Raw genomic sequence first — 25237 nt, forward strand, 5'->3', positions numbered from 1 at the left:
TATATGGAGTTTGTAAAATCTACAAATCCTATTAGATGGAGTTAAGGATGACTGCAGCCTATTTTCAGACTCCCAACTCTGCAGACTCCCTAAAGGAAATTCTTAAGCCATCAAGGGCTTAAGCTATTTCCAGTTGAAGGCTCCAAAACGCTTTAGGAAAAACTACTGTAGGGATTCCTACAACAGTTGCTATCTCCAAAGGGACTCCTAAGATGATTTGAGCTACCTTGCTTCTGCATTTCCATTCACAGGTTTGGGGTGTTTGTGTAATCTTTAAATTTGAATTTCTTGACTAAAACTACATTATTTTGCTGTGGTATTCTCTTAAATCAGCCTTGCAAAATTGACATAAAATGTACTAGCCTACCTACGGAATTTACTTGCATACCCTTTGTCATAACACCTGGATAAACAATATATTGCCTCCCAACAATAAAATACTTGCCTCATATGGGTAGAATTTTGTATGGCTGCTTTAAGTTATAGATTAGCATTTATAACCTTAACTTTAGGTGATTGAAGCTTTTTGTCTGGATATTTTATTTATCTTCCTGCACCAGAAATAAGCCCACAAACTTGCACCTTGCAAGCTTTTAAAGGTCTTTTGTATTCATTAATATTTTCTGCAAATATATAAATGTTTCAATGAGTAGTAACATTCTAATGGGGGGCATTCACCCCTTGAGCACCTTCTACTGTTGTGTGTGGTGCTGTAGACCTTTTCCCACTCCTTGCACCCTGTGTAGGTTGTGAACCTCTCTTGGCGGGTCTTCAGTGCCTTGGCCCTTCAGCAGGCGCTCACAGTCAAAACGAAGCCATTCTGGAGTAGCAAAAGTCCAAAAACTATCTGCCCTCCCCAAGGTCTTCAGCGGCTCTGGGCACTTTAAATTCAGTCCTTTCCTCAGTCTTCCAAATAAGCTTTGTCCCCTTCTTGGGGTTTTCAACACTTAGCAGGTGATCGGTTGGGGGAATCCAGGCATGCCCACTATGCTGTGTTCTAACCCAGGGACTCTATAAACAGAGGCCATATGCACTCACTTCTGTTTGATGCTGCTACTTCCCTGGGCCTCTTCCCACATAGCCCCTTTATCGTCCCCACCTAACCTCAGGTTAAAGTTCTCAGCTCCTCTCTCTCACAGCTTAAGCAAACGCAGCCTGAACCAAACGCTGGTGATTCCTCAAGCTCATTTGGCCAGAGAGGAGCACCCTTCCTTGCCCCTCTGCTCTTAGCTAGGAACTGTCCTGCTAAGGTCCTCCAGCTCCTTTTATCTGAGCCTGCTGAGCTCTGACTGGCTGTTTCTGTGAGGTCTCTGTAGGCAGGCCTGGAGGACCCATCTTCACTGTTCCTTTCCTAGACCAGGATGTAGTAGGATCGCAGGGCCTCCAGCAGGAGGCCACAAAGGGCCTGGTATACCCCATCACAAACACAACTAGGTATTTGTTTAATGATGTTGCAGTGATGCCCAAGAATGTGAGTGAAAAACCAAGCACTTCCAAATCACAAGAAGTGCTGTTTATAGTGGTCAGGCAGTATTTATTTGTTTTCATTAAAATATTGTATGGTTTAAATACAAGGCCTTTTTTGCTATTTTTTAAAACTCAAGTGATTTAATAAAATGTTTCATTGGTTTATTTTGCCTTTGTAAAATTGCTCTAGATACTGAGTTAATTGTACCACAAATACTGCACAATTGGATCACTCTTCTTTTTGTCCTGTTTCACTGAGAGACAATGTCTCATAGTCTAGCACAGGGGTGAGAAAACTTTTAGGCCCTAGGGCCACATCTTGGTATGGAAATTGTATGGCAGGCCATGAATGCTCATGAAACTGGGGGTTGCGGCGTTGGAGGGGGTAAGGGCTCTGGCTGGGGGTGTGGACTCTCGGGTGGGGCTGGGGATGAGGGGTTGGGAGGGCAGGAGGGTGCTCTGAGCTGGGACAGAGGGGTTCGGAGAGTGGGAGGGGGATCAGGGCTGGGGCAGGAGGTTGGGGCGTGAGAGGGAGTCAGGGGTGTAGGCTCTGGGTGGCGTTTACCTCAAGCAGCTCCCAGAAACAGCTGCATGTTCTCCCTCCAGCTCCTATGCGGAGGCGCGGCTAGGCAGTTCTGTGCTCTGCCCCGTCTGCAGGCGCCACCACTGCAGCTCCTGTTGGCTGCGGTTTCCAGCCAATGGGAGCTACGGGGGCAGCGCCTGGGGCAGTGGCAGCGTGCGGAGCCCCCAGGCCACCCTTACACGTAGGAGCCAGAGTGGGGACATGCCACTGCTTCCGGGAGCCCCAGAGCGGGGCAAGCCCCTGACCCCGCTTCTCAGTGGGAGCTCAATGGCCGCATTAAAACATCTGAAGGACCGGATGCAGCCCCCAAGCTATAGTTTGCCCACCCCTGGTCTAGCAGATAATCTTTCCATGTTTAACAAAGAGTAATCCTGAACAAATGTTGGACACAGAATGGTGGTATTTAGGGAAGACTGCAAAACACTATAAAAGAAGGTTCATACTCCTAACTGAAGGAAGCTATCATTAGAAAGTTTTTCTAGATAATTGTACTGCCATTCTTGACCAGAACTGTATCTGAATTATTTTCTTTTGCTATTTTTATCTCCTTTTAGCATATGGCATTGGCCTTCTGGTGACCTTTGTAGCCTTGGCATTGATGCAGATGGGTCAGCCAGCTCTGCTCTACTTGGTGCCCTGTACTCTTATCACTAGCTTTGCTGTGGCTCTTTGGCGTAAGGAGCTTGCAATGTTCTGGACGGGCAGCGGCTTTGCGGTGAATACCAGTTTGATATGAGTGTCTTCAAGAAATACTAATATTATAAATCCTAAATAGCATTAAAGTTGAGTAAAATATTGTAGTACTATCCAACAAAACAAATGTTCATGTTTTGGTCCTAAAGAGTCTTTTACAGGCTTTAGCAATTGCATAACATGAGCCTTGGGATTTTCTGCTTTAATGTTTGTAGCCACTAAAACGGACCAGGATAAAGTAGATTAGTCCCTATCTATCCACCCTGATCCTGCTGTAAGTCTTGGTAGTTGTAACAAACAGCTTTATTGTAAGTTTTATTAATTATAACTTCATCAAGTAACTTCCATGAATATGAAGAATTGTAAGGATCTTTTTGCAGGTTAACAAAAGGAGGTAAGGGATAATTCACTGAACAGATATTTAATATAAGGGTAAAGATGCAGAAAATCAATTCAAGATCCTGCATAAAGAGACTAGATTTTTCATAGGGTGTCCCACAAGCTTCTTTCAGGAGCCCTGAAACGTCCTGGTTTTTCACTTAAGTCAAAACACTTGTGTATTTGTTATGTTTGGTTTTTAGAACTATTTTTTTTTTGTTCAAAGTGTATTGCCGTACAGAGTATAACTTATTGCGTGTTCACCAGGAAACACTGTACAGTGGAATGAGAGTTCAGTGTGATAAACAGTATTCGGAGTGAAGAGAAAAGTCCAGTATCAAAGCAGTTCTTTTGCTCGGAGTGAATGTTAGTCAATTGATAAGTGTTTCATGATGAACTCGGGCCTTGTCTGTACTACAAAGGGTTTGCCAATATAATTATATCAGCCTAACTATACTGGCAAGCCCACTTAGTGGAGACGTTGCTTATACTAACAGGAATTCTTTTGCTGATATAGCTTATGCCAGTTCCCTGACTGAACTGAGCTATCTGTATCACTATGTCTACACTTGGGCGTTTGCCAGCATAGCTATGTCACTTAGGGTTGTGATTTTTTTCATATACCCAGCTGACATAGTTATATTGGCAACGTTTTGAAGTGTGTACACCCAGGCCTCACTTAGAACACTAAGTTACTATGAAAAATCCTCCCCTCAGAGAATTATGCAACTATTGGGTCAGAAGCTGGCAGTAATAACACCAGCACACTTTACAAAACAAACACTGTAGTCCTTGATTATTTTCATGGCCCCAGAATGTTTCTACAAAAGTCTCTGTTTTTTTTTTTCTAAAATATAGTAAGCTTATTCTGAAGGCAGTTCATTGTGGAATGAAAAAGGGTGTCTTCCTTTGTTTAAATCCTGCTGATACCCACAATTTGTATTTAGTATCTATATCCCATTGATAGCCAAACTTTTCATAGCTGAAGGCCACATTGGAAACTTGTTGGGAACAAAACTGCAGCTGATTTGTGTAAAAGAAAGCTGTCGCTAACATCCTTAGAAAGAGGTGCAGCCCATTGCAAATCAGTGCAACATGGGTGTTCAGATGAAGATGGTTTGTTAGAATCTGTATTCTCTAGATTGAGGTTAATGATAGCTATAGAGTGGGTTTTGCCCATCTCTGGTCTACACAAATGCCAGGCACAAAGCTAAGCAGCAGGTTGAGTTTGAGTTGATAACGCATAGGAAGCTTGACCTTTAAGTTTGAAGAAGCTTGTTGGAATTAAATATACAAGTCAAATGGCAATTCAGATAGGAATAGCATATATAGAAGTGATAGACAAGAGCTGAAAGGAGGAGAGGTCACTTTCTATTTAAGAGAGCATGCTACAGGAACAGGTTTCAGAGTAGCAGCCGTGTTAGTCTGTATTCACAAAAAGAAAAGGAGTACTTGTGGCACCTTAGCGACTAACCAATTTTATGCTCAAATAAATTAGTTAGTCTCTAAGGTGCCACAAGTACTCCTTTTCTTTTTGCTACAGGAACTAGACTTGAGCCCTCATGATGCAAATGGAAAAAATGAAACATAGTGGAAAAACCAATAGACCATCTTACAGGTAGTCTGTTAGAGACACCTGATCATGGGGAAGACCAGAGCAAATCACTGGTAAAGGAACTAAAACAAATGGCTACTGCTATCCAGATGTTTGGGACATTATCTGTGTTGAATTTGATTACTCTCCAGTAGAAAGGAAAAGTTAGAGATAGGACCTAATGGGTAGAACTTGTGGCCGGGGTCTAATTTCTCATCTCGGTACTTTGTGAACTTGGGTTATCACTTAACATTTCTTATACCGCAGTTTCTCAACTGTAAAATGAGAATAAAATATCTTAGGGGAATTGTGAAGCTTAATTAATGTTAAAATACTTTGAGATCCGGTGAACTGTGCCAGAAAAGTGCCAGCTGTTATTTATTATTAGTGAGGATGGGAAGCAATTGTCACCATGGCAGGTAAACAGGAAGAGAGCTGAGCGTGCTTCCCATATCCGTCGGAGATAATGAGCCTATAGGCTTTAAGCATTTCATTAGATTCCTGCAGAGAGCATTCTCCCACTGTTTGTTACTCAGTGGGACCTGTCCAGAGAATAGATGTGCATATCTTTCAACCATTAGGGATGATTTGAATTAACTGCAGTTGCGCAGCAAGTAATCCTTCTCCTTTCAGTGTGCTTCAGTTCATATTTTTGAATTCCTTCACCAAAAGGTCATTGCTGTAATTGCTGTTGGCCATTCAGTATAATGATTGGTCTCCTGTAAAAACTAGCATGTTTTGAGAAATTATTATTTAAGTTGCCCCTAATAACAATAGTGGCTCTTGTTACTCACTTCATATCATCCTAAAAATTTTTTTTTTTTTAATTTTTTTACAGAAAGACCTACCTCATCCTCCCTTGGTGCTGGCTCCTGTCAGCTTCCCCAACCCCCCCAAAGAGATGAATGCACCAGCATCTCAACAAGAAGCAGAACAACAAATGACCAACCCCACGCTTCATGCAGATGATCAAAATAACCCCTCCCTGTGTACAGAGGAGCTGCCTAACTTGAATACCAAGGAGCTGACCAATCACAGCATGCAAGCAGAACAGCCACAAATTGCCATCCCACAAATAGAACAACAAACCAGTCAGAACAAGGATGACCCTGAAAGCAAGAGCCTAAGAGTAGAAAAGAACCAGCTGGATTAGATGATGAAATAGGAAATCTTTTTTCCCCTCTCCCCATCTCCAAACTTTCCCACATAAAACCAGTATGTAGACTGGTTCAGTAGTGTTCACATTCATTGAGGAACCTCACTGGGAATCTGATCATCAAATGCAAGGATATTCTGCCTTTGACTTCAGATACAGCTATACATTTCAAACAGCTTTCTGAAATATGGTGCTTTACAAAAATTCTGATGTATGAATTTCAGTGATCATTTTATTAGTTGGATGCCTTTTACCTTTCCTATTTCATTATACTAGAGTAATATTAAGAATTTTTATTTATACAGTACTCTGGGCTTGTGTGGCTGTTGTGCTGCTTTAGTATAGCATAGATTAATGTGGAGGAAAAGCATTGGACAAGTCTGCTACAATGCTAAGCAGGGAGAAATACTGTAGTTTTGTAGATTTTCCCTCCTTAATACTTTTAAATTTCTGCTTGTAAAAGGCATTGATGCAAGTGAATGGTTTAGTATAAATTGACACTCAAGAAATGTTGAGAACTGGTTAAATTACCAGCCTTCTGAAAAGATTTGTTTTACCATGGTGCATTAAATGCATCTCTTTCCTCAACATTTTTTTTTCCACTTCCAGGTGCCTGGGTTGGATGATATTCTAAATTAAAAGGCAGGATGCATGGATCTCCAGTAAGCACTGTAAGCACTCCTATGAATTCTAGGGGCTGTCTTTGAAATAAAATGTTCACTGAGTGGACCTTGCAGAATAATACACAGTAGACAAGCTTACTCGAAGTGTCTTTGCTGTTTTGTTTTGTTTTTAAAAGCACCCCACATCCTTATTTACCAGATAAATCAGATCATAAATAGTAACATTCTGCACAATTTAGTGGTCAGGCAGAATGGTATGCAGGAGACTTTAAGGACTGACTTTGATATAGGAAGTTCAGCTGGTTTCTTTGAATCTCTACTTACTATTATTTTTATAGGTTTCAGAGTAACAGCCGTGTTAGTCTGTATTCGCAAAAAGAAAAGGAGTACTTGTGGCACCTTAGAGACTAACCAATTTATTTGAGCATGAGCTTTCGTGAGCTACAGCTCACTTCATCGGATGTATACTGTGGAAACTGCAGAAGACATTATATACACAGAGACCATGAAACAATACCCCCTCCCACCCCACTGTCCTGCTGGTAATAGCTTATCTAAAGTGATCATCAAGTTGGGCCATTTCCAGCACAAATCCAGGTTTTCTCACCCTCCGCCCCCCCAAACACAAACTCACTCTCCTGCTGGTAATAGCCCATCCAAAGTGACCACTCTCTTTAAAATGTGTATGATAATCAAGGTGGGCCATTTCCAGCACAAATCCAGGTTTTCTCACCCCCCCACCCCCCTCCAAAAACCACACACACAAACTCTCTCTCCTTGCTGGTAATAGCTCATCCAAAGTGACCACTCTCCCTACAATGTGCATGATAATCAAGGTGGGCCATTTCCAGCACAAATCCAGGTTTTCTCAAAACCGCCCCCCCCCCCCCCACCCACCCACCCACACACACAAACTCACTCTCCTGCTGGCAATAGCTCATCCAAACTGACCACTCTCCTTACAATGTGCATGATAATCAAGGACTATTACCAGCAGGAGAGTGAGTTTGTGTGTGTGGTTTTTGGAGGGGGGTGGAGGGGTGAGAAAACCTGGATTTGTGCTGGAAATGGCCCACCTTGATTATCATACACATTTTAAAGAGAGTGGTCACTTTGGATGGGCTATTACCAGCAGGAGAGTGAGTTTGTGTTTGGGGGGGGCGGAGGGTGAGAAAACCTGGATTTGTGCTGGAAATGGCCCAACTTGATGATCACTTTAGATAAGCTATTACCAGCAGGACAGTGGGGTGGGAGGGGGTATTGTTTCATGGTCTCTGTGTATATAATGTCTTCTGCAGTTTCCACAGTATGTATCTGATGAAGTGAGCTGTAGCTCACGAAAGCTCATGCTCAAATAAATTGGTTAGTCTCTAAGGTGCCACAAGTACTCCTTTTCTATTATCTTTATGAATATAGCTTTGATTTCTGTGGGTTTGTCTACCTTACAAATATTTTACTAGTATTGCTATACCTGTATAGCTATGTGAACAAAAACTGCTAGTGTAAATGCAGCATATGCCCACTGAAGGGTTTTTTCTGTTGGCATAGTAACACCACCTCCCCAAACTATGTTAGTTATGCCGACAGAAGCTCTCTTCTGTTGTCATAGCTGCATCTACACTTGGGGTTTATAGTGGTGTCAACTGCAGGGACGGGGTTCACACCCTTGGCCAACATAGCTATGCTGAGAAAACTTTGTAGTGTAGACTTGGCCTATTGCTGAAGAAAAGTCTGAAGTTCTCTTCAAAGGAGAGCATGTGGTGCAGCTGTTCGTGGTTTGCAACCTCTTCATAACTGGTCAGCTGCCACAAGTTGTTTTTGTCGTAGGAGAGTTCAAAGTGTGACCTGCAAAGTTTTAGAATGAGGCCATAGCCACCTTCATTTGTGCTAGAACTGCAGAATAGATGCCCTACCATGCAACGGGAGAGCTGCATCTCCACAGTGAAGTTTAGGGAGACTACAGTCTATTCAGCTTTAACCAGATTAGGCGCAACTGCACTTCATAAATTGCCGATGCAGCTTTTCAGTATCCAAAATGTGGGCATCTCTTGTGTAACCTGACTCATTTCTTTGCACACCTGTGTTGCACATGCAGGGGGCAAAGTAGTCAGATTAACTTTTGTTCATTATAAATATTATGCAGAATATATTCTGTTTGAGAATTTACTGATCAGAGCCATTTGATTTATTTCTAAGACATTCACATTCTTTATTTAATTATAAACATTCCAACTCATTCAAAAAAACCTTGCATTTTAAATGCAAATAACAAGGTTTTCAGGATCCTGTTAATATCCTGGAAATAGAATATAATCTTCAACTCAACTCTGCCACTCAATAAATACAGTTCTTCTGAAAGAAAAATTATTGCAAGACATATAGTGTGACACTTTCAAGAGTATAGTCTCAATAGACCCTAAGAAATGCATTAATATTAAGCTCCAGTTGGCCTTTTGGATCAAGTTTTGAAAGGTTTTCAGTTGGCAGCTGTACATGATAATTCTGTTTCTGTTTTTCTTCCGTTGAGTAGGCCTTCTGAAAGTTTATGCTGTGTCTTTTAGTCTGTAACCACTTTCTCTCTACTGTTTCATGTTAAGTGGACAATATTCATTTTCCAGAATATTAGAGGCTTTCTGTAAAACTACACTATGGGTTCAGAAGTTTACCATCTTCTGCCTAAGCCTTGATGACCTTAACTGGGCTCTGTCTGCCAAATTGACTCAACTCTGGCTGAAATGATGGTGAGTTTCTTGAAAGGTTTTCTGAGTCCTAAAGTCTGTAGTGTGTTCAGATTTGGTTTTCAGATTAACTGAATGCAAAGTGTTTTGAACAGTACTAAAGAGATTTTACCTATTTTATTTCCTCTTCTCCTTTATGGGCAGTATTGTCTTTGCTGAGGGTAAGCTGAACCAGTTTTTAGTCATGCAGAGTGACAGAGATGCTTGTATTGGACACTTCAGCCATCTGGATGATGCCTTAATTTAAGCCATTTTATAAATATGTATATTAAACATTTATTAAAAAAAAACACTGTGTTTAAATAATAAACTTGACAGACAAATGCCAGGAAATTCAAAGTTGAGGCTGATGTGTCATGACATTTGAATTTCCTTTGCCTTGATTCTCTTTTAACCATAACATTAAACATAATTTTTATATATTTAATAGTCAACCTGTTTTATGTGGTGATAAAGTATTAAGTTTTATCAAACTTCCTGAAATATTCATTTCTTTTCATTTGCCGTGGTGTTGTTTCCAGAGGTGAAACAGGGGTCTGATGGGAGAACGTAGACCATCATGTTGCCTGTAACTAAATTGAAAAGAAAGAATTCAGAACATTATAACTAGCTTGTAGTAGGCCTTTCAAAGTCACTTTTATTGTGTAGTCATCTTGGCTAATCTGTTTAGAAGAGATAATTTGCCTTTACTTTTGTGAATTATCCCTACAGATGTCATGTTCACATTTCACCTCCTATAAAGACTCATGTAAGGAAATGGATATGTTTTGCACACTAATGCAATACCTCTGATTAAAATAGGTGATTTGGAGATGCGTCTCATGCTTTGACCATTACAATACTGTTTTAAATCAGGTGACCCTGATAGGTCTATGTGACTGAGACTTTCTGAGCTCTGTCTCTCTGCAGAGCAGTAACACTCTCCATCATGAGACACCAGTTTGTTTTAAATGTTTCATTATAAGGCTACATTTTTCTATTTTATTTTTTAAAAGCATCCTTGATTGGTTTTAATATTGTAAAACTCAATATTGCATTGAAAAGAGCTAACAATATTTTCATAAATTTCATTTTTTATTAATGCTCAGGCATTTAATATTTGCATCCTTCAATATCTGGTTAACTGAAAATTAATTTGCTATAATAATCAGAGGATAAAGAATTTACTTCCACAAATTTGTATGTGTTCAGTCACAAGTACTTGTTTTAGTGACATACATTTTTGCTGTTTCATACTCCTTTAGAATCACTACAACAGTAGGAGAAGGAACTAGGTTTATTTTGGCTCAGGCATCATTAAATTCTAATTAGCACACCAAATCCTGTCTTTAGTTCCACCTGTCTGCCCTGTTGAAGACAGAGGGGTTGCACAGATGGAACAGAGGACAGAATATGGCCTGCAAAATTTTGAATAGAGGTGCTGCATGAATCAGAAACACTCAGAACACTATTTTAAATTATACTTCTCTTTCTTTAGTCGTATTACACACGAAGAGTATTTTTAAGTGCAATCCATTACAGCATGAGAAAACTTATCCTGCTTTTTAAGATAACAGTGAAAGATAAGACAACTCTGCAAGTGAAACTCTGTAGAAATTAAACCCCTGAAACCACTTATCATTGACTGAAGGTGAACTTGTAATCTAATCAATCAATGAAGTTCCTAGAAAAAAGGAGGGGGGAAAATCAGCAACATGTATTCAGCTTTTTTCTGCATCTTTTCCACTAGGATCATTAATACATCTGTAGAAGATTGCCAGTTTACTCCATTGTTTTTATCCTTTTTCTGTATTAACCACCTCTGATCTGGTTGTTCTTGTAGCTGATTTCTTTACCTCTCAGCTGAACTTTCAAGCTTTTCCTTTAGACTTTTCATCTGTGTTACAATTGCCCTCAATCTCTCCCTCGCATTCCTACTGCCTTAAAAGCCTTGACAGCATTTTTCTCAGCAGTGCGCAGTTTCGTGAGCCATGTTTGTTTCTGCACCCACGATCCGTGTATCTGAGATTGAGAGCTCCATGAGTGTGATGGCAGTATGCTAGGGACTGCAGCAGTGACCAGTGGTGATAGAGAGGGACCAGGCAGCATTACTTTGGTTCACCGTACTGAGGCAGGGTGCTGAGGTAGTAGCTGCATTACCTGGGAAACTAATAGGAAGATGGTGAATTGCCATCTGCTTGGAATTTTGACCTCTGTGTCATGTACTGTCCTGGGAAGCTCTCATGGTCCTTTATAATGACATGGGATTTTAAAGGCTATTTTCTACTAAAACCCTGTTCTTCTGTAACTTCGTCCATGTTGAAGCATCTTTCCAAATAAAATGATTGAGCAGAAGTGCATGTTGAACCTCTCATCTCTGTGGAACTTGCCCTGTAGTTTTTGGAAACCTCTTTGTTCCTTTTCCTGCTTGCTTGTAAGTGTTCATACCAGGAATGTATCTGGATTGAGTCTCCTTAACTACCATACTTTCTATTGAACTCCACTTGTGTTTGGGATTCCTTGGCTCTTTCATGTAACTCCTCTTATGGCCTCTTTAGCTTGACCACAAAATCATTTTTTCAGTTCTTATCACTCCTGCGTTGGGTGTCTGGAAATAAAATTGCTTCAGGAAATGGACTCTGTATGCAAATATCTAATACGAGCGACAGTCAGGTTTGTTTTTTCCTCCTTTCAGCTTTTTCCTCATTAGTGGATGGACTGTTGTATGTATTTCTGTGTGAAGTTCCAGCAACTATCTTTTTCTGCAGCTTTACTGATGAATAGTAAACAAAGCCAAATATTTTGGCTTCGGCTTTAGTCACTTGCAACATTTGTTTAGTATAATTTGTATTGAAGTAAACAGTCTAGTCACTAACATACCAACCACTTCTTAATCAGTTCAGAGAAATGTACTTCAAGTTTTAGAGGGCTAATGTTACACATACAGTTACAGTCTTAACATTCTGTTTTGCATTTCAGATACCATGGTGATGAACAATATATAAATGCCTAAATAGATTTTGTTTGAGCCATTAAAAGATGTAGCGTAGATGTCAGCTTAGCCAGTTTTACTGTTGCTGCTGCTTGTGTTACAGAAGTGACTGAAGATCCCAGTCAGGATCAGGGCTGGGTGCTATATAGAGACAGCTGTTCTGGCATAGTTTCCATTTTTTGTAAATCTTATTATAGCTTGTCAGATATCAACATCTGCTTCCCCTCCATATTCATACTGTTCTGTATGAAACCACAATTCTTTACTTACTGTTTCAGCAAAGAGAGTAGAAGGGGATCATCATTAATGGGTATTGAGGGCAAGTATAACAGCTTTTAATAACTTATATCCTTTCTGAGGCCTTATTTTTCCTGTTAAAAACTCCCAGTTCTGGGAATGGAACAACGGTGTCACGACTGGGACGAGGGCAGTCAGACCTAGTGGTCGGGCAGGAGGCAGGCAGGGTCAGGTACCGAGAAGTCAGAGTCCAAGACAGGCCAGAAGGCAAACTGAGAGTCAGGAGACAGACAGGGTCAGGTTACCAGGAAATCGGGATTGGGTGCCAGGTTACAGACAGCAGTTGAAGAGTGAAGCCAAGGACAAACGAGGGTCAGAAGCCAGAGTCCAGGGTCAATTGCAAGCAGGATCTGGAGCAGAGATAGGCAGGCAGCCTGTGTTGTTGCTAAGACAGCTCTTGCTTCGTAGCTTCCTGGTTTAAATACTGTTACTGGCTAATCAGTGGGTTTTGAGGGGCTGCCACTCAGATCCAGCTGGATGGTAATTCCTGCCGAGACCCGCCTCACAGGGTCCTCTTGTGGGAGCCCAGCCTAAGCCTCCAGTGGCGATGCAGAGGTGGTAGCAGCCCAGAGCCGGGTCCAGCCCCGCAGGTTCTTACAAATGGGGAATTCCTGTCAACTGGAAAAACTTCAGTCCAAAACCTCTGTATTTTTAAATACATCCCCCATTATTATGAAACCAAGAATCCCACTCTTTCTGGCCTGTCTAACACTTCTTTAAAGATCCCACCAACTACTACAATGGAAAGCCCTGGCTGGGATGATTTAGTTGGTGTTGGTCCTGCTTTGAGAAGGGGGGTTGGACTAGATGACCTCCTGAGGTCTCTTCCAACCCTAATATTCTATGATTCTATATGATTCTATGAATGAATGGGCTTATAAAACAAGAGTAGTATTTTGTATAATTTATTAATTTCAGACTTAATTTTAGATATTGAGATTGCTGACTCCAATTATTCAATCATTTCTCACTGATTCTATTCCCATATCAATCCACTGGTCCTTTCTTTCTTTCTAGGCTTCCTGGACTTTGATTTAACACCTTCGCATATAGGAGAAACTGAATCCCCTGCCACCTTTTCTTGACTAACTGAATCCTCTTCTCTTTCCAATTTATAGAGCCATAGAGTTGCCCAAAATTTGATTTTATTAATAAAAATAGGTTTCAGAGTAACAGCCGTGTTAGTCTGTATTTGCAAAAAGAAAAGGAGTACTTGTGGCACCTTAGAGACTAACCAGTTTATTTGAGCATGAGTGAGCTGTAGCTCACGAAAGCTCATACTCAAATAAATTGGTTAGTCTCTAAGGTGCCACAAGTACTCCTTTTCTTTTTAATAAAAATAATCATTTTGGAGAGTTTCAGTTTCTGTCGTTGTTGTCCAAAAGACATTAGGACAGGGAGGATGCTCTGGTAGTTAAGGTGGTGGACTGGGAGTTAAGAGATCTGGGTTCACTTGCCAGCTCAGCCACAGATTTCCTTTCCTCTCATCCTCTCTGTGTCTCAGTTCTCCATCTGGAAAATGGAGATAATGCTGCCTTTCTCTCATCCTTGGTCTATCCTATCTGTTTCTATTATAAGCTCTTCAAATTGTTCAGCACCTAGCACAATGGTGTCCTGATCTTGATTGGGATTTCTAGGCACCTCTGTAGTAAAACAATGAATACTAGACACACACACACACTAGGACACAATGTCTTGCACAGAAATATTCATCCCATAAATACGGTCTTTATTTCCAGGATGACTTACACAAGGTACCCACCCTGGCCATGCTACCACTACAAAGCAGTACGTCTGTGTTCCAAAATCAGTTGTCAGGCCAAATTTTGGTAGAACTGTGCCCAACAGTCTCTTTCCCATAGGTTTGTACCACAGCTGGCCTGACTTACTTTTATTACCATGGTGAGCACAGCTTTATTTAAAATGTATGCTCCTCCTACGCTACCCTTCTAGATTCCCTAGTACACGTTCTTAAAACAGTGTTGAATGTGGACACAAATTCTATTAAGTGTGTCAAAATTCTTTCAGACCTGTTTATAAGCCCTCAGTGATGTTATTGCTGATTAAAATTTTCAGTTACTCTGTTCACTGGTCTATTTTATCCAGCCTTATTTTACATGAGTATGAAACAAATGTGCTATGAAGCCAGCCTGTCAGTGTGATAATCTTTAAAGGAAGACATTCATTTTTCTCAGGCCACCAGTATGAATAGGGTCCTACAAAATTCACAGTCCAACTTGGTCAATTTCACGGTCAAAAGATTTTAAAAATCATACATTTTATTATTTCAGCTACTTAAATCAGAAATTTCATGGTGTTGTAATTGTAGGGGTCCTGACCCCAAAAAGGAGTTGGGGGGGGGGAGTTTGCAAGGTTATTGTAGGGGGTTGTGGTACTGCTATTCTTACTTCTGCGCTGCTGCTGGCGGCGGCACTGTCTTCAGAGCGGGGCAGCTGGAGAGCAGCAGCTGCAGGCCAGGAGCCTGGCCCTGAAGGCAGCGGCCGTGCCACCACCAGCAGCAGTGCAGAAGTAAGGGTGGCCTGGTATAATATTGTCACCCTCATTTCTGCGCTGCTGCCTGCAGAGGCAGGCCCTCAGTCAGCCGCTGCCACTCTCTGGCCACCCAGTTCTGAAGGCAGCGCAGAAGTGAGGGTGGCAATATTGTAACCCCCCCTAAAATAACCTTGTGAACCCCCTGCAACTCCCTTTTGGGTGAGGACCCTCAATTTGAGAAACACTGGTCTCCCACATGAAATCTGTATAGTATAGGGTAAAAGCACATAGAAGACCAGATTTTCGGGAGGAGACCAGATTTCACGGTCTATCATGCGTTTTTCATGGCAGTGAATTGGTAGGGCCCTAAGTATAAATGATCACAGACACACATTCATGATCTGTTTGTAACTTAGCTTTGTTCCCAAGTTCTCTATTAAACTTGGTATTTCTGAACCCACTCCTGTAGGCAGCCACCTTGCCGAAAAGACAATTTCACTCTATTTAAAAACAAAATATTTTGTGGAACTCCTTTTTAATGCTTGTTAGAGCAATTTGGAAAATGCGTTAGGAATATGCTCCGTGGGGCACTTGTACCATCTGGGTCACAAATAACATCAGTCTTTAGCAAGACAGCATCTTCAGCAGTAGGCTCAGAAGTGCCAAATGTAATTGAGTAGTTGGGGTGAAAGAGATGTCACAAGTTATTCAGGGTGACCAGTTATTCTTACCCTGTGAATATTCATAATGCAAAGCTATACAAATTGGGGTGTAGTTTCACTTTGAAATACAAGAGATGGTATTTCTCATGATAAGGGAAACTACACTGCTCAGGACTGGGTTGGTAATTGTACATGATGGTGTACTACAGTGCTTTGGGACAAAAGTTTGGTTCTGTAGGAGTTTCAAGTACAGTAAGTTGAGATCAGGCTGGTTCAAGAATTTCAAGTAGAATAAAAGTTTTCATCCATAGATCTCAAAACACTAAACATGGTTCAAGGGGTAGCATGGACAAAGGATGGGGGACAGTTTGTGATAAAGATCAGTTATACAGGAGCTCTGTGGCAGCAAAAAGATCCACTGCTTAGTTGTTATTTCCAATAATGTTGCTGAATGGGATTTTCAAAAGCACCTAACTGACTTTTAATGGCGGTTAAGTGCTTTTGGAATCCAACCTGACTATCTTAAATATATTGTGATATTTCATGATAAATTACTCATACAGTGTCACATTCTGGGGTGCAGTCCATACCATTATGAGTAACCGTGCATGCCTCACCATGCCTTACTGTTGCAGCTCCTAACCTAGGCCACTCTCAACCAGTCTACCAGCATGCAGGTCACACCCTGAGTGTGTGTACTAGACAGCCCTGTACCAATAGCTCTGACCCCAGCACCCTGTCTACAGCCCCACCGCCCCACTCTGGCTTCCACTGGCCTGGGTTGCAGCCAGCAGGGTGACCCCAACACACTCCCAGTCCCAAATTTTCCCCAAACCATATGCTTTGCAATGTCCATCCCTCTCCTGGACAGTTCAAAGAAATTGTACGGTTTGCTTGCTCCTTTAAGGAGACAAAATACACACCAGTTTGCCACATTAATTGGCGTTGACAACCACTTTAGTACAAACAGCACTGTTGGTTTAGCTTAATAGTAACAGAAGTTTATTAACAAAAGGAGATAGGATTTTAAGTGAGTTTATATATAAGAGAGAAAGTTAAAATGGTTACAAGCAAATAAAAGTGAAAACTCGGGTATAAAACTTAATCTAGCAAGGTTTGGTTCCAGGCTTTGTTCAAGATAGCCTTTCTCACCCCCCTCTCTTCCAGCAGAATTGTGACTGACCCTTTCCTCAGTCAGGATTTCTTTCAGAGGCCCAAAGGTACTGGTACATTTGTCGACTTAGGTAGAAGAGAGAGCTTTGGGGTTCTCTACCCCTTCCTTTGAAATGGATTCTTCCAAAGGATACCCCCAAATTTATTCAAGCTGTGAGGAAGGCAACATGGAATGTGGTGGCGAAGGAAGCTCCATGATCTTTCTTCCCCCACGTGTGTTTGCTGAAATACAAAGTGTTCTGCTTCCTGCCATCTTCTCCCCCTGCTATCTTGATGGTCCTGTTTCTGCTTATTTGTAAATATGGATCTTCATTGTCTTTGCCTGACTATCAGGCTGATCAGAGAATAAAATGCACATTCCTTGGTCTAAGATAGACCTGTTTTATGCACATGTTAGTCATAATTCCATCATATATCCATAACTCTTAATACCCATTGTGTACATACAGCACACAAGAATATTAATGATTTAGATAAGCTATTACCAGCAGGACAGTGGGGTGGGAGGAGGTATTGTTTCATATTCTCTGTGTATATATAAAGTCTGCTGCAGTTTCCACGGTATGCATCTGATGAAGTGAGCTGTAGCTCACGAAAGCTCATGCTCAAATAAATTGGTTAGTCTCTAAGGTGCCACAAGTACTCCTTTTCTTTTTGCGAATACAGACTAACACGGCTGTTACTCTGAAACCAATGATTAATGAGTTATTAATTTCAAATGATACCTCACAAGGGCTCTTGGGAGTGATGCTCAGCACTGGAATTTCTTTAGTCTCATGATTGAATGCCACTGTCATGAACTCTCACTTGCAGCAGTCAGCAGGCCTTTGCTTGAGCGAAGCGTTCATAGAGCCCTAGAATATCAGGGTTGGAAGGGACTCAGGAGGTCATCTAGTCCAACCCCCTGCTCAAAGCAGGACCAATCCCCAACTAAATCATCCCAGCCAGGGCTTTGTCAAGCCTGAGCTTAAAAACCTCTAAGGAAGGAGATTCTACCACCTTCCTAGATAACCCATTCCAGTGCTTCACCACCCTCCTAGTGAGAAAATTTTTCCTAATATCCAACCTAAACATCCCCCACTGCAACTTGAGACCATTACTCCTTGCATTCGCTATAATGCAATTTCTAAGGCTGTAAATGGCAATATATATGGGAAGAATCATGTACAGCTGAATAGATACAAGTTTCCCTTTGCCCTTTTTCAGACTTAAAGAATTTCATAAACTGTTTGGAAAGAAAGCTCTCCAAAATATGTAGATATTTGATCTAACATTTTTTCAACAATAACCAGTCCCTTAGAAATTAGTGGCTGATCCGAATAAGCTTGTGTCTCACTTTCTGAATAGAATAGCAATATGAGGTACAAGAGGGTGTCTCTGGACATTGAAACAAGAAATTTGGCTCTTTGCTGAGCTCTCTAAGTTTAACATGCACATGGCATGGTATCTGAGTACAGCCAAAGTTAAAACTCCATTCTTCTCCTGTCTTCTTCGTGCAATTCCACAGGAGAGTATGGGAAGGGCTGCTGCCATCCATAGGCTATTAATTGGGAGGAGACAAAAGAATGATAAACATATGGGCCTTGCATTTAACACTGAACCAATGGTCATGTTGATATCTGGAAGAAAGGAATTTAACTGTAGGCCAGCTGCTGAGATATCACCAGATTCCCTAGTACATGCAAGTTTCAGCTTAGATGTCATCACCAGCCCAGTATCTCTGCTAAAAGCCGCTATCATGATTGGTTGGGGTCACAGATAATGTAGCCAGGACACAGTCGGTTGAAGGCTTTGAAGATCAAGACCTAACTTCAAATTGGATCCTGTATTGGATCAGGAACAAGTAGATTGTGTACAGCAGTGTGGTGCCTTTGTTTTGTGCCTATGTTAATGTAACATGTAGGAGCTCTTCTGAATACCTAGGCCTTCCTCTTGGCCTGCACTTTCAACTGTAATCAAGCCTAGGAATGACAAATGCATGAACCATGGAATCCAGGTCCACATCTCACAGTCTTCTTGTCAGCCACTGATACTGTAGTAGATCTAAGATCAACAGAATGCTGATCAATGACTACAACCTGTCTAGCGTACTTGCAGAAGATTAGCTGTCACTTTGTTCGAGAATGGTAGATTATATGCAAGGCAGTAATTGGTGAGATTATTCCCAATGCAGTATTTTTTAACTTTGTCTTTTAACCAAATAGTATCTTACCAGACATCTATTGTCTTAAAAGTTTGGCTGTGGTCAGAACAATGGTATAAAAATGGCACATCCTCCCTTACCATGGACCCAAATTTAAGATGCTTAAGTGTGTGCACAGCAAGGAAACAAAAGGAGTAGAGACCCTGAACCTGAAGACTCCACACACGCCCCTGTATGCTGTGACAGTGATCCCTTCAGTGGGTTTCCACAGCTAACAGTAGAGGTTTGGGCATGCTATAGATGTGACCAGTGAACTTATGCATGATGCCAACACACTTAGCAACATGCTTGCATGGTAAGATAGCAGTGGGCTGTCTGTTTCTGATTTCCCTCTGCCCCCCACCCCCCTGCCATTACCAACTGAAACTGGTGGCTGTGTGCGTGAACTGCTTTGTTTTCAGTTTGCGGGCAAGGATTCTGATTCTTAGACCTCTTGTTGTTTATGCAAGTAGAGCTCTTTATTTCAAGCCTTGGTAATGACAGGATGATATCTGATATCTGTCTGCTTCTTGTGTGTCTTTAGGACTCACCTGCTCACTTACTGTCACTGATAGGCTTTTATTCCTCATAGAATCATAGAAGATTAGGATTGGAAGAGACCTCAGGAGGTCATCTAGTTCAACCCCCTGCTCAAAGCCGGAACAACCTCAACTAACCAACCTCAACATCTCATACTCCTGCAGAGCCAACACCAGCTATGGGAGAGCAAGTGGATTCTCTCTCTGCCTAGTACATTAGCAGTGGCATTGTCAATGAAATTCATCACCATGAACAAAGGGTCTACAGTTGGAAGTCAGTCAGCAAAAGCCCAGCTTGAGTATTGGCTCACAGATTAAGTTTACTGTGTTGGCACTTGGATAATACTGAGTTTTCAAATGAGCATATTTGATCCTGGGAGCTTCTGACAGAATAAATATGGGACCCAACAATTTCATTCTGGGCACATATTAAAAATAGAAAAATATCACTGCAGTAGGACAGTTTGCTGTAGGGTGGGTTATGGTAGGTTTTTTAGCCTTTTGAGGTGAAAGGTCTGTTCAGTATGTGTAGGTTAGTCATATCCCTACTGATTCTGCTACTACTACCATGGTGAAGAAAGTGGAGACAGACATAGTTGTGCATGAGTGCTGATTGAACAAAACCAATGTTGTGTTATCAAAAGAGAACTGGTGCTGCTTCATGTGTGGAACAGATGGAACGTTTAGACCAAATCATAGCATTCCACCCCAATATGGAGAACATTTAAAAGACAAGATATAGGAATGTGTTTATTAAAAATTGGTTTATTTTGGATGCTTCACAGAAGCTGATTTTGGGAGAGAGGCTTATCTGTGGGGTGCATAATCTACAGACCAGTTCTAATGGGCTGGCTCGTGGAAGGGCCTTGTAATAATGTGTAAACACAGCATATCCATTAGTAGAGTGAAGATTTTAAACACTAAGGGGGTATTAATCTTAGTTCCTGTGGAGTCATATATTTTACTGTGCATATGTAAACCTGAACTGAATCCTTTAAACTAGTATTTCATACTGTATAGTCCGGTAGCCAAATGCAAGTTTTGGGCCCTTGTTTAGTGTCCATACAGTGGTGGTGGTTTTATGTGGATTCTGAATTTCAGTATCCTAAATTCAAAACAATTGCTTTATGACACCTTGTCACTCCTGAGCATTTTGAAATCTGAGCACTTATTACCACTTCCCTCCAAACTCTCAAGCCAGGTGAGAGTGAAATCACTTTAATTGAATTTCAATTATTTTTAATGAAAGCCGCACACTAATATTTTGTTACGGAACATAATTAGCAAAGAGGTGTATATGTAATGTCTGTATTGGTGTCTGTATAATCCGTATATCTTGCCAGTACACCCCCACCTTCCCACTGAGCCATAATCTTCTTGTACTCACAAAGCATGTTGACAACAAATCCTTGCATATTTACTCATGAGAATTAATTTTCAAATATTGGACAATTATAGGCATTAGCAGATTATAAACCAAACAGAGATTCAACTCTTTTCCTCATTCACTGATCTCCTAGACTTCACTTAGCACCCAGAGGCAATAGTAAACATTATAGAGTGTCAATGTACACACTTACAACTGGAATTCACCAAATGCAAGAATTCAACATTGCTGGCCCACAGGATTCTGTGAGACAATACCAAGGATAGTAGACACTCAGTGACAAATAAAACATGTACAGGTGGGTCCAACAAAGGTATGACACTAACCTTCACTATTCAAGAGTGATAGGCCTACAAGCAAGTTCATGAGAGGTTGACGTCAATATTTTGTCTCATCATCAATATTTTGTCATACGAGTTGGATCCTGTACAAGTGTCCATGTTCACTAACTGGTTACATGAGGATTTCTACGGCTGAGTCTAACCTAAAGAAGCAGCTGTAGACAGAAATGTCAACTAGACATACTTCACAAGAAGTATCCTGCACAGTCATTGATGGTTCAACAATTCCTTGGGTTACTCAAGCGGCATCATCAAGGACTTTGACCAATTTCAAAGTCTATGGTAAACACAAGTGATGTACATCTTGTCTTTGACAGGTACAAAGACTTCAGCACAAAGAGTGTCACAAGATCCACCAGAGCCACAGAAGCAAGCAGAGTGCATCAGTTGAGTATAAGTACACAGCTACCTCCACTGAAAGTTGTCTTGACAGTTACTGAAAATAAGAAACAGTTGACTGACATCATTCATACAGAACTCATTCAAGACAAGAAGTTTGACCAATGACACACACTAAAGCACAAACTAGTCATCAGAGGCAGAGACAATAACCCGGTGGAAATAAACCAGGGAGATGTGATGATCAACAAAGAAAATACAGCCACCTCAAATGAGAGAGCCAATAAATCCTCGTACAACAAATGGTTATGGTTGCAAAACAGAAATCAGTAAGAATGTCAGTATTATCACTGATGTATTTGTCTTATAAGACAAGAGCACCCTTATCTTGAACAGGGCCTAACGTCTTTGATAATTATGAAACCCCAATCAAAGAGAGATCTGTAACAAACATCTATGCTACTGCAGAGCAACGGTGGAACACTGTACTAAGACTGTTAGCTGCCTGTACGCACTCAGGCTATGATACAGCAGCTTCCTATTTGGATCTCGACAAAGGAATTGTGTTGATGATTCTGCAAGCTAGATTCTCTCTCTCTCTCTCTCTGCTGTGTGACATCAATGCAGCAATGCCTGCTGCCATTGAACAAGCAGCCAAATTCATGGCTGCATGGTACGGACAATCTAGTGAGAGTTATGTACCTTCTAAATTTAAGAGATGTGGATATGACCGTGCCAAACTGCTATATACCATATTCTTTACTTGCCAGGGAGGGGTCGGTGTGTTGCAATGAAATGACAAAATTTGCTTTCGCATTTGTAGATTAAAAACTGGTGACAAGTAGTGACCTGATTATTTATATTAGGACACTCAACTACAGTTTGAATGAAAAGAACACTAGTAATCATTTATAATGGGGGGAGGGATAGCTCAGTGGTTTGAGCATTGGTCTGTTAAACCCAGGGTTGTGAGTTCAATCCTAGAGGGGGCCATTTAGGGATCTGGGGCAAAAATTGGGGATTGGTCCTGCTTTGAGCATGAGTTTGGACTAGATGACCCCCTTCCAACCCTAATATTCTGTGATTCTAAAATGAAATATTTGGTTCAAATTGTTTTGTTGAATATTTTTCACATTTGAGTGGGCAATGTATTGAATGAAAATTGAGGTCTGTGCCTGTACCCACAACCCCCCCTCCTCATGTACCTCTTTATTCAAATATGTATTGTTATTGATTGTCATTGCAAATGTTAAATACATGCTTTTTATATATTAAAACTCTTTTGGCTTGATTTGGGCAAACTCTTACTAATGGGGATAGGGATGGCAGAAAGGGTGGGATGGGATGTCAATATTTCAAATGCTCCACAGTGACAGTGTCAGGCAGATTTTTAAAATATCTGGTCCTGAGAAACAGAATCCACAAAAAGCCTTGTATGGACCCTAAAGCCCGGTTGACCAGCGGGGTTGACAGACTAATGCTAAAGGAAGCTGCCATGGTCCAAAAGCTACACTATATTTTTCTGCATGAATCACTTTCTATTTCATTAAAAAGAAAAGGAGTACTAGTGGCACCTTAGAGACTAACCAATTTATTTGAGCATAAGCTTTCATGAGCTACAGCTCACTTTATTGGATGCATTCAGTGGAAAATACAGTGAGGAGATGTATATACACACAGAACATGAAAAAATGGGTGTTATCATACACACTGTTCTTTTTTGTTTAAAATTTTTTAAAAGAGTTGGCCAATGCGGACAGAGTGCAACATTAAAATTCTATTAAAACGTGATATTTTCTCCACTCTGACGGGCTCTACCACAGTAACTGACACTGTGAAAATGCGGCATAGATGGGCCATAAAAGAAGTGGAGGCTCTTCTTTGAGTGCTTGTTCATGTTAATTTCAATCTGTATGCGCACTCCATGTGCACGACAGCTGGCAGATTTTTCCCCTAGCAGTATCCGTAGGGTCAGCTTGGGCACCCCCTGCAGTCGCGTCCTCATGGCGCCCAATATAGGGCCCTGCCGACCTGACCCGCTCTCATTTCCTTCTTACCGCCTGTGATGGCTAGCTGGAACTCCCTGTTGCTCATGCCTTGGCAAGCACATGGCTTCACAGTATCATGTGTGTATATAGTTAGATTTAGTAGTAAGTTTTTTCTCTCATAAGTTTCCTTTGGGCATCCCACACACACACACGCTTCTCCCCTGCTCCGGGGTATGCCTCAGTCCCCGGGCTTTAAGCCGTGCTCTGACTGCATCAGATTTATGCCAAGAAGTGACCCACACACTTTGTGCTTGAAGTGTCTTGGGGAGGGTCATCTTAGGGACCATTGTAAAATCTGTAGAGGGTTTCGACCCAGGACCCTCTAGGACAGAGCACAGTGCCTCCGAGTTCTGCTTATGGAGCCTTCAGCCTTAGTTGGACCCCAGTGCGGTGGACCTGGCCCCAAGTGCCCCTTCCTCGGTGCGCAGTGATCCGGTACCGTTGACACGCAAGTTGGTTCTGAGGAAGGACTCCTCTAGAGATGAACGGCTCCGCACACAGGTCCCAGACATCTGTCAGGCAGCTGTCTCACTCCCCGGTGCCCCATAAAAGGAAGAAGGTCGACAGAGGGCACTCCCAGACCAGGACTAAAGACCAGGTGGCCAGCAAGCCCCTCATCAGGCACCCAATCGGTGAGGCCTCAGTCAACTCCTGCCCCAGGATGAGTCCAGTCGAGTCTGGACCTGCACCACCCACCAATCTGCCACCATGAGGACCTACAGCTTCTCTCCATGCCAGAAGTGTTCGAGGTGGCATTGGACCTCCTGTCACCAGAGCCAGTGTTCCTCGCTCCTTGGGACCCCAGAGGGGTCGAGGGCAGGGAGCAGGCTCCTGTACCAGCTGCTATCTTGTCCTCCTTGTCTCCAGATGAGGTGGTGTCTGGCTCAGTAACCACTGCAACCTTCAAGGACAGCAGGGTCCTACAGCAGCTGCTGAGATGAGTGGCCCAGAACCTGAACATCAAACCTGAGGAGGTGGTGGAGGAGTCTGACCTGATGGTCGACATTCTTTCCCCTCCAGGGCCATCCCATATCACACTGCCGCTGATTAAAACCGTCAGTGATGCCGTGAAGACCCTGTGGCAGACCCCGTCCTCGTTACCGCCTACCGCCAAGAGGTACGAGCGGAAATACTTTGTCCCCTCAAAGGAACACCTATACATGCACTCCCAGCCGGACTCCCTGGTAGCGGACGTGGCTAACCAGCGCGAGCACCAGGGCTACCAGGGGCCCTCTCCCAAGAATCGAGAGGCCAAAAAACAACCTCTTCAGGAGAAAAATCTGTTCCATGGGGGGGTTGCAGCTCTGTATCGTTAACCATCAGCGGTGGTTAGCAGGTACAATTATAATACTTGTGGGGCCATGCAAAGTTTCCAGAACTCCTCTCAAAGGACTCTTACATGAAGTTTTCTGCGCTAGTAGAGGAGGGCAAATTAATTTCCCATGCATCCCTTCAGGCAGCCATGGATCCAGCGTATGCAGCATCTTGCACCATGGCTATGAGGAGGAGTTCCTGGCTGTAGGTCTCTGGCCTCCCATACGCGGTGCAGCAGACAAGCCAGGACCTCCCCTTG

General features: G+C 42.0%; 1 protein-coding gene across 11 annotated transcripts in view; it reads left to right on the plus strand.

The window, feature by feature from the left end:
- SPPL2B (signal peptide peptidase like 2B) overlaps positions 1-22893 on the plus strand; it is a 105519-nt gene extending 82626 nt beyond the window's left edge. For 4 of the 11 annotated variants that reach the window (XR_007353984.2, XR_007353977.2, XR_007353983.2 and 1 more), the window contains 4 exons: positions 2605-2765; positions 5554-6542; positions 9113-9235; positions 19603-22893. Coding sequence is in view for 2 of the 11 variants with exons in the window: in XM_048831326.2 (XP_048687283.1) it covers positions 2605-2765; positions 5554-5868 (476 nt within the window). In the remaining 9 variants the exon portion in view is untranslated. Of the gene's footprint in view, positions 1-2604; positions 2833-5553; positions 6633-9112; positions 9236-19602 lie in introns of those variants that run through there. The other 7 variants (XR_007353981.2, XR_007353979.2, XR_012666065.1 and 4 more) reach the window with 7 other exon arrangements.
- The last annotated feature ends 2344 nt before the right edge of the window (positions 22894-25237 follow it).

The sequence above is a fragment of the Caretta caretta genome, chromosome 25 (assembly GCF_965140235.1).
Source record: "Caretta caretta isolate rCarCar2 chromosome 25, rCarCar1.hap1, whole genome shotgun sequence".
Taxonomy (NCBI): Eukaryota; Metazoa; Chordata; order Testudines; family Cheloniidae; genus Caretta; species Caretta caretta.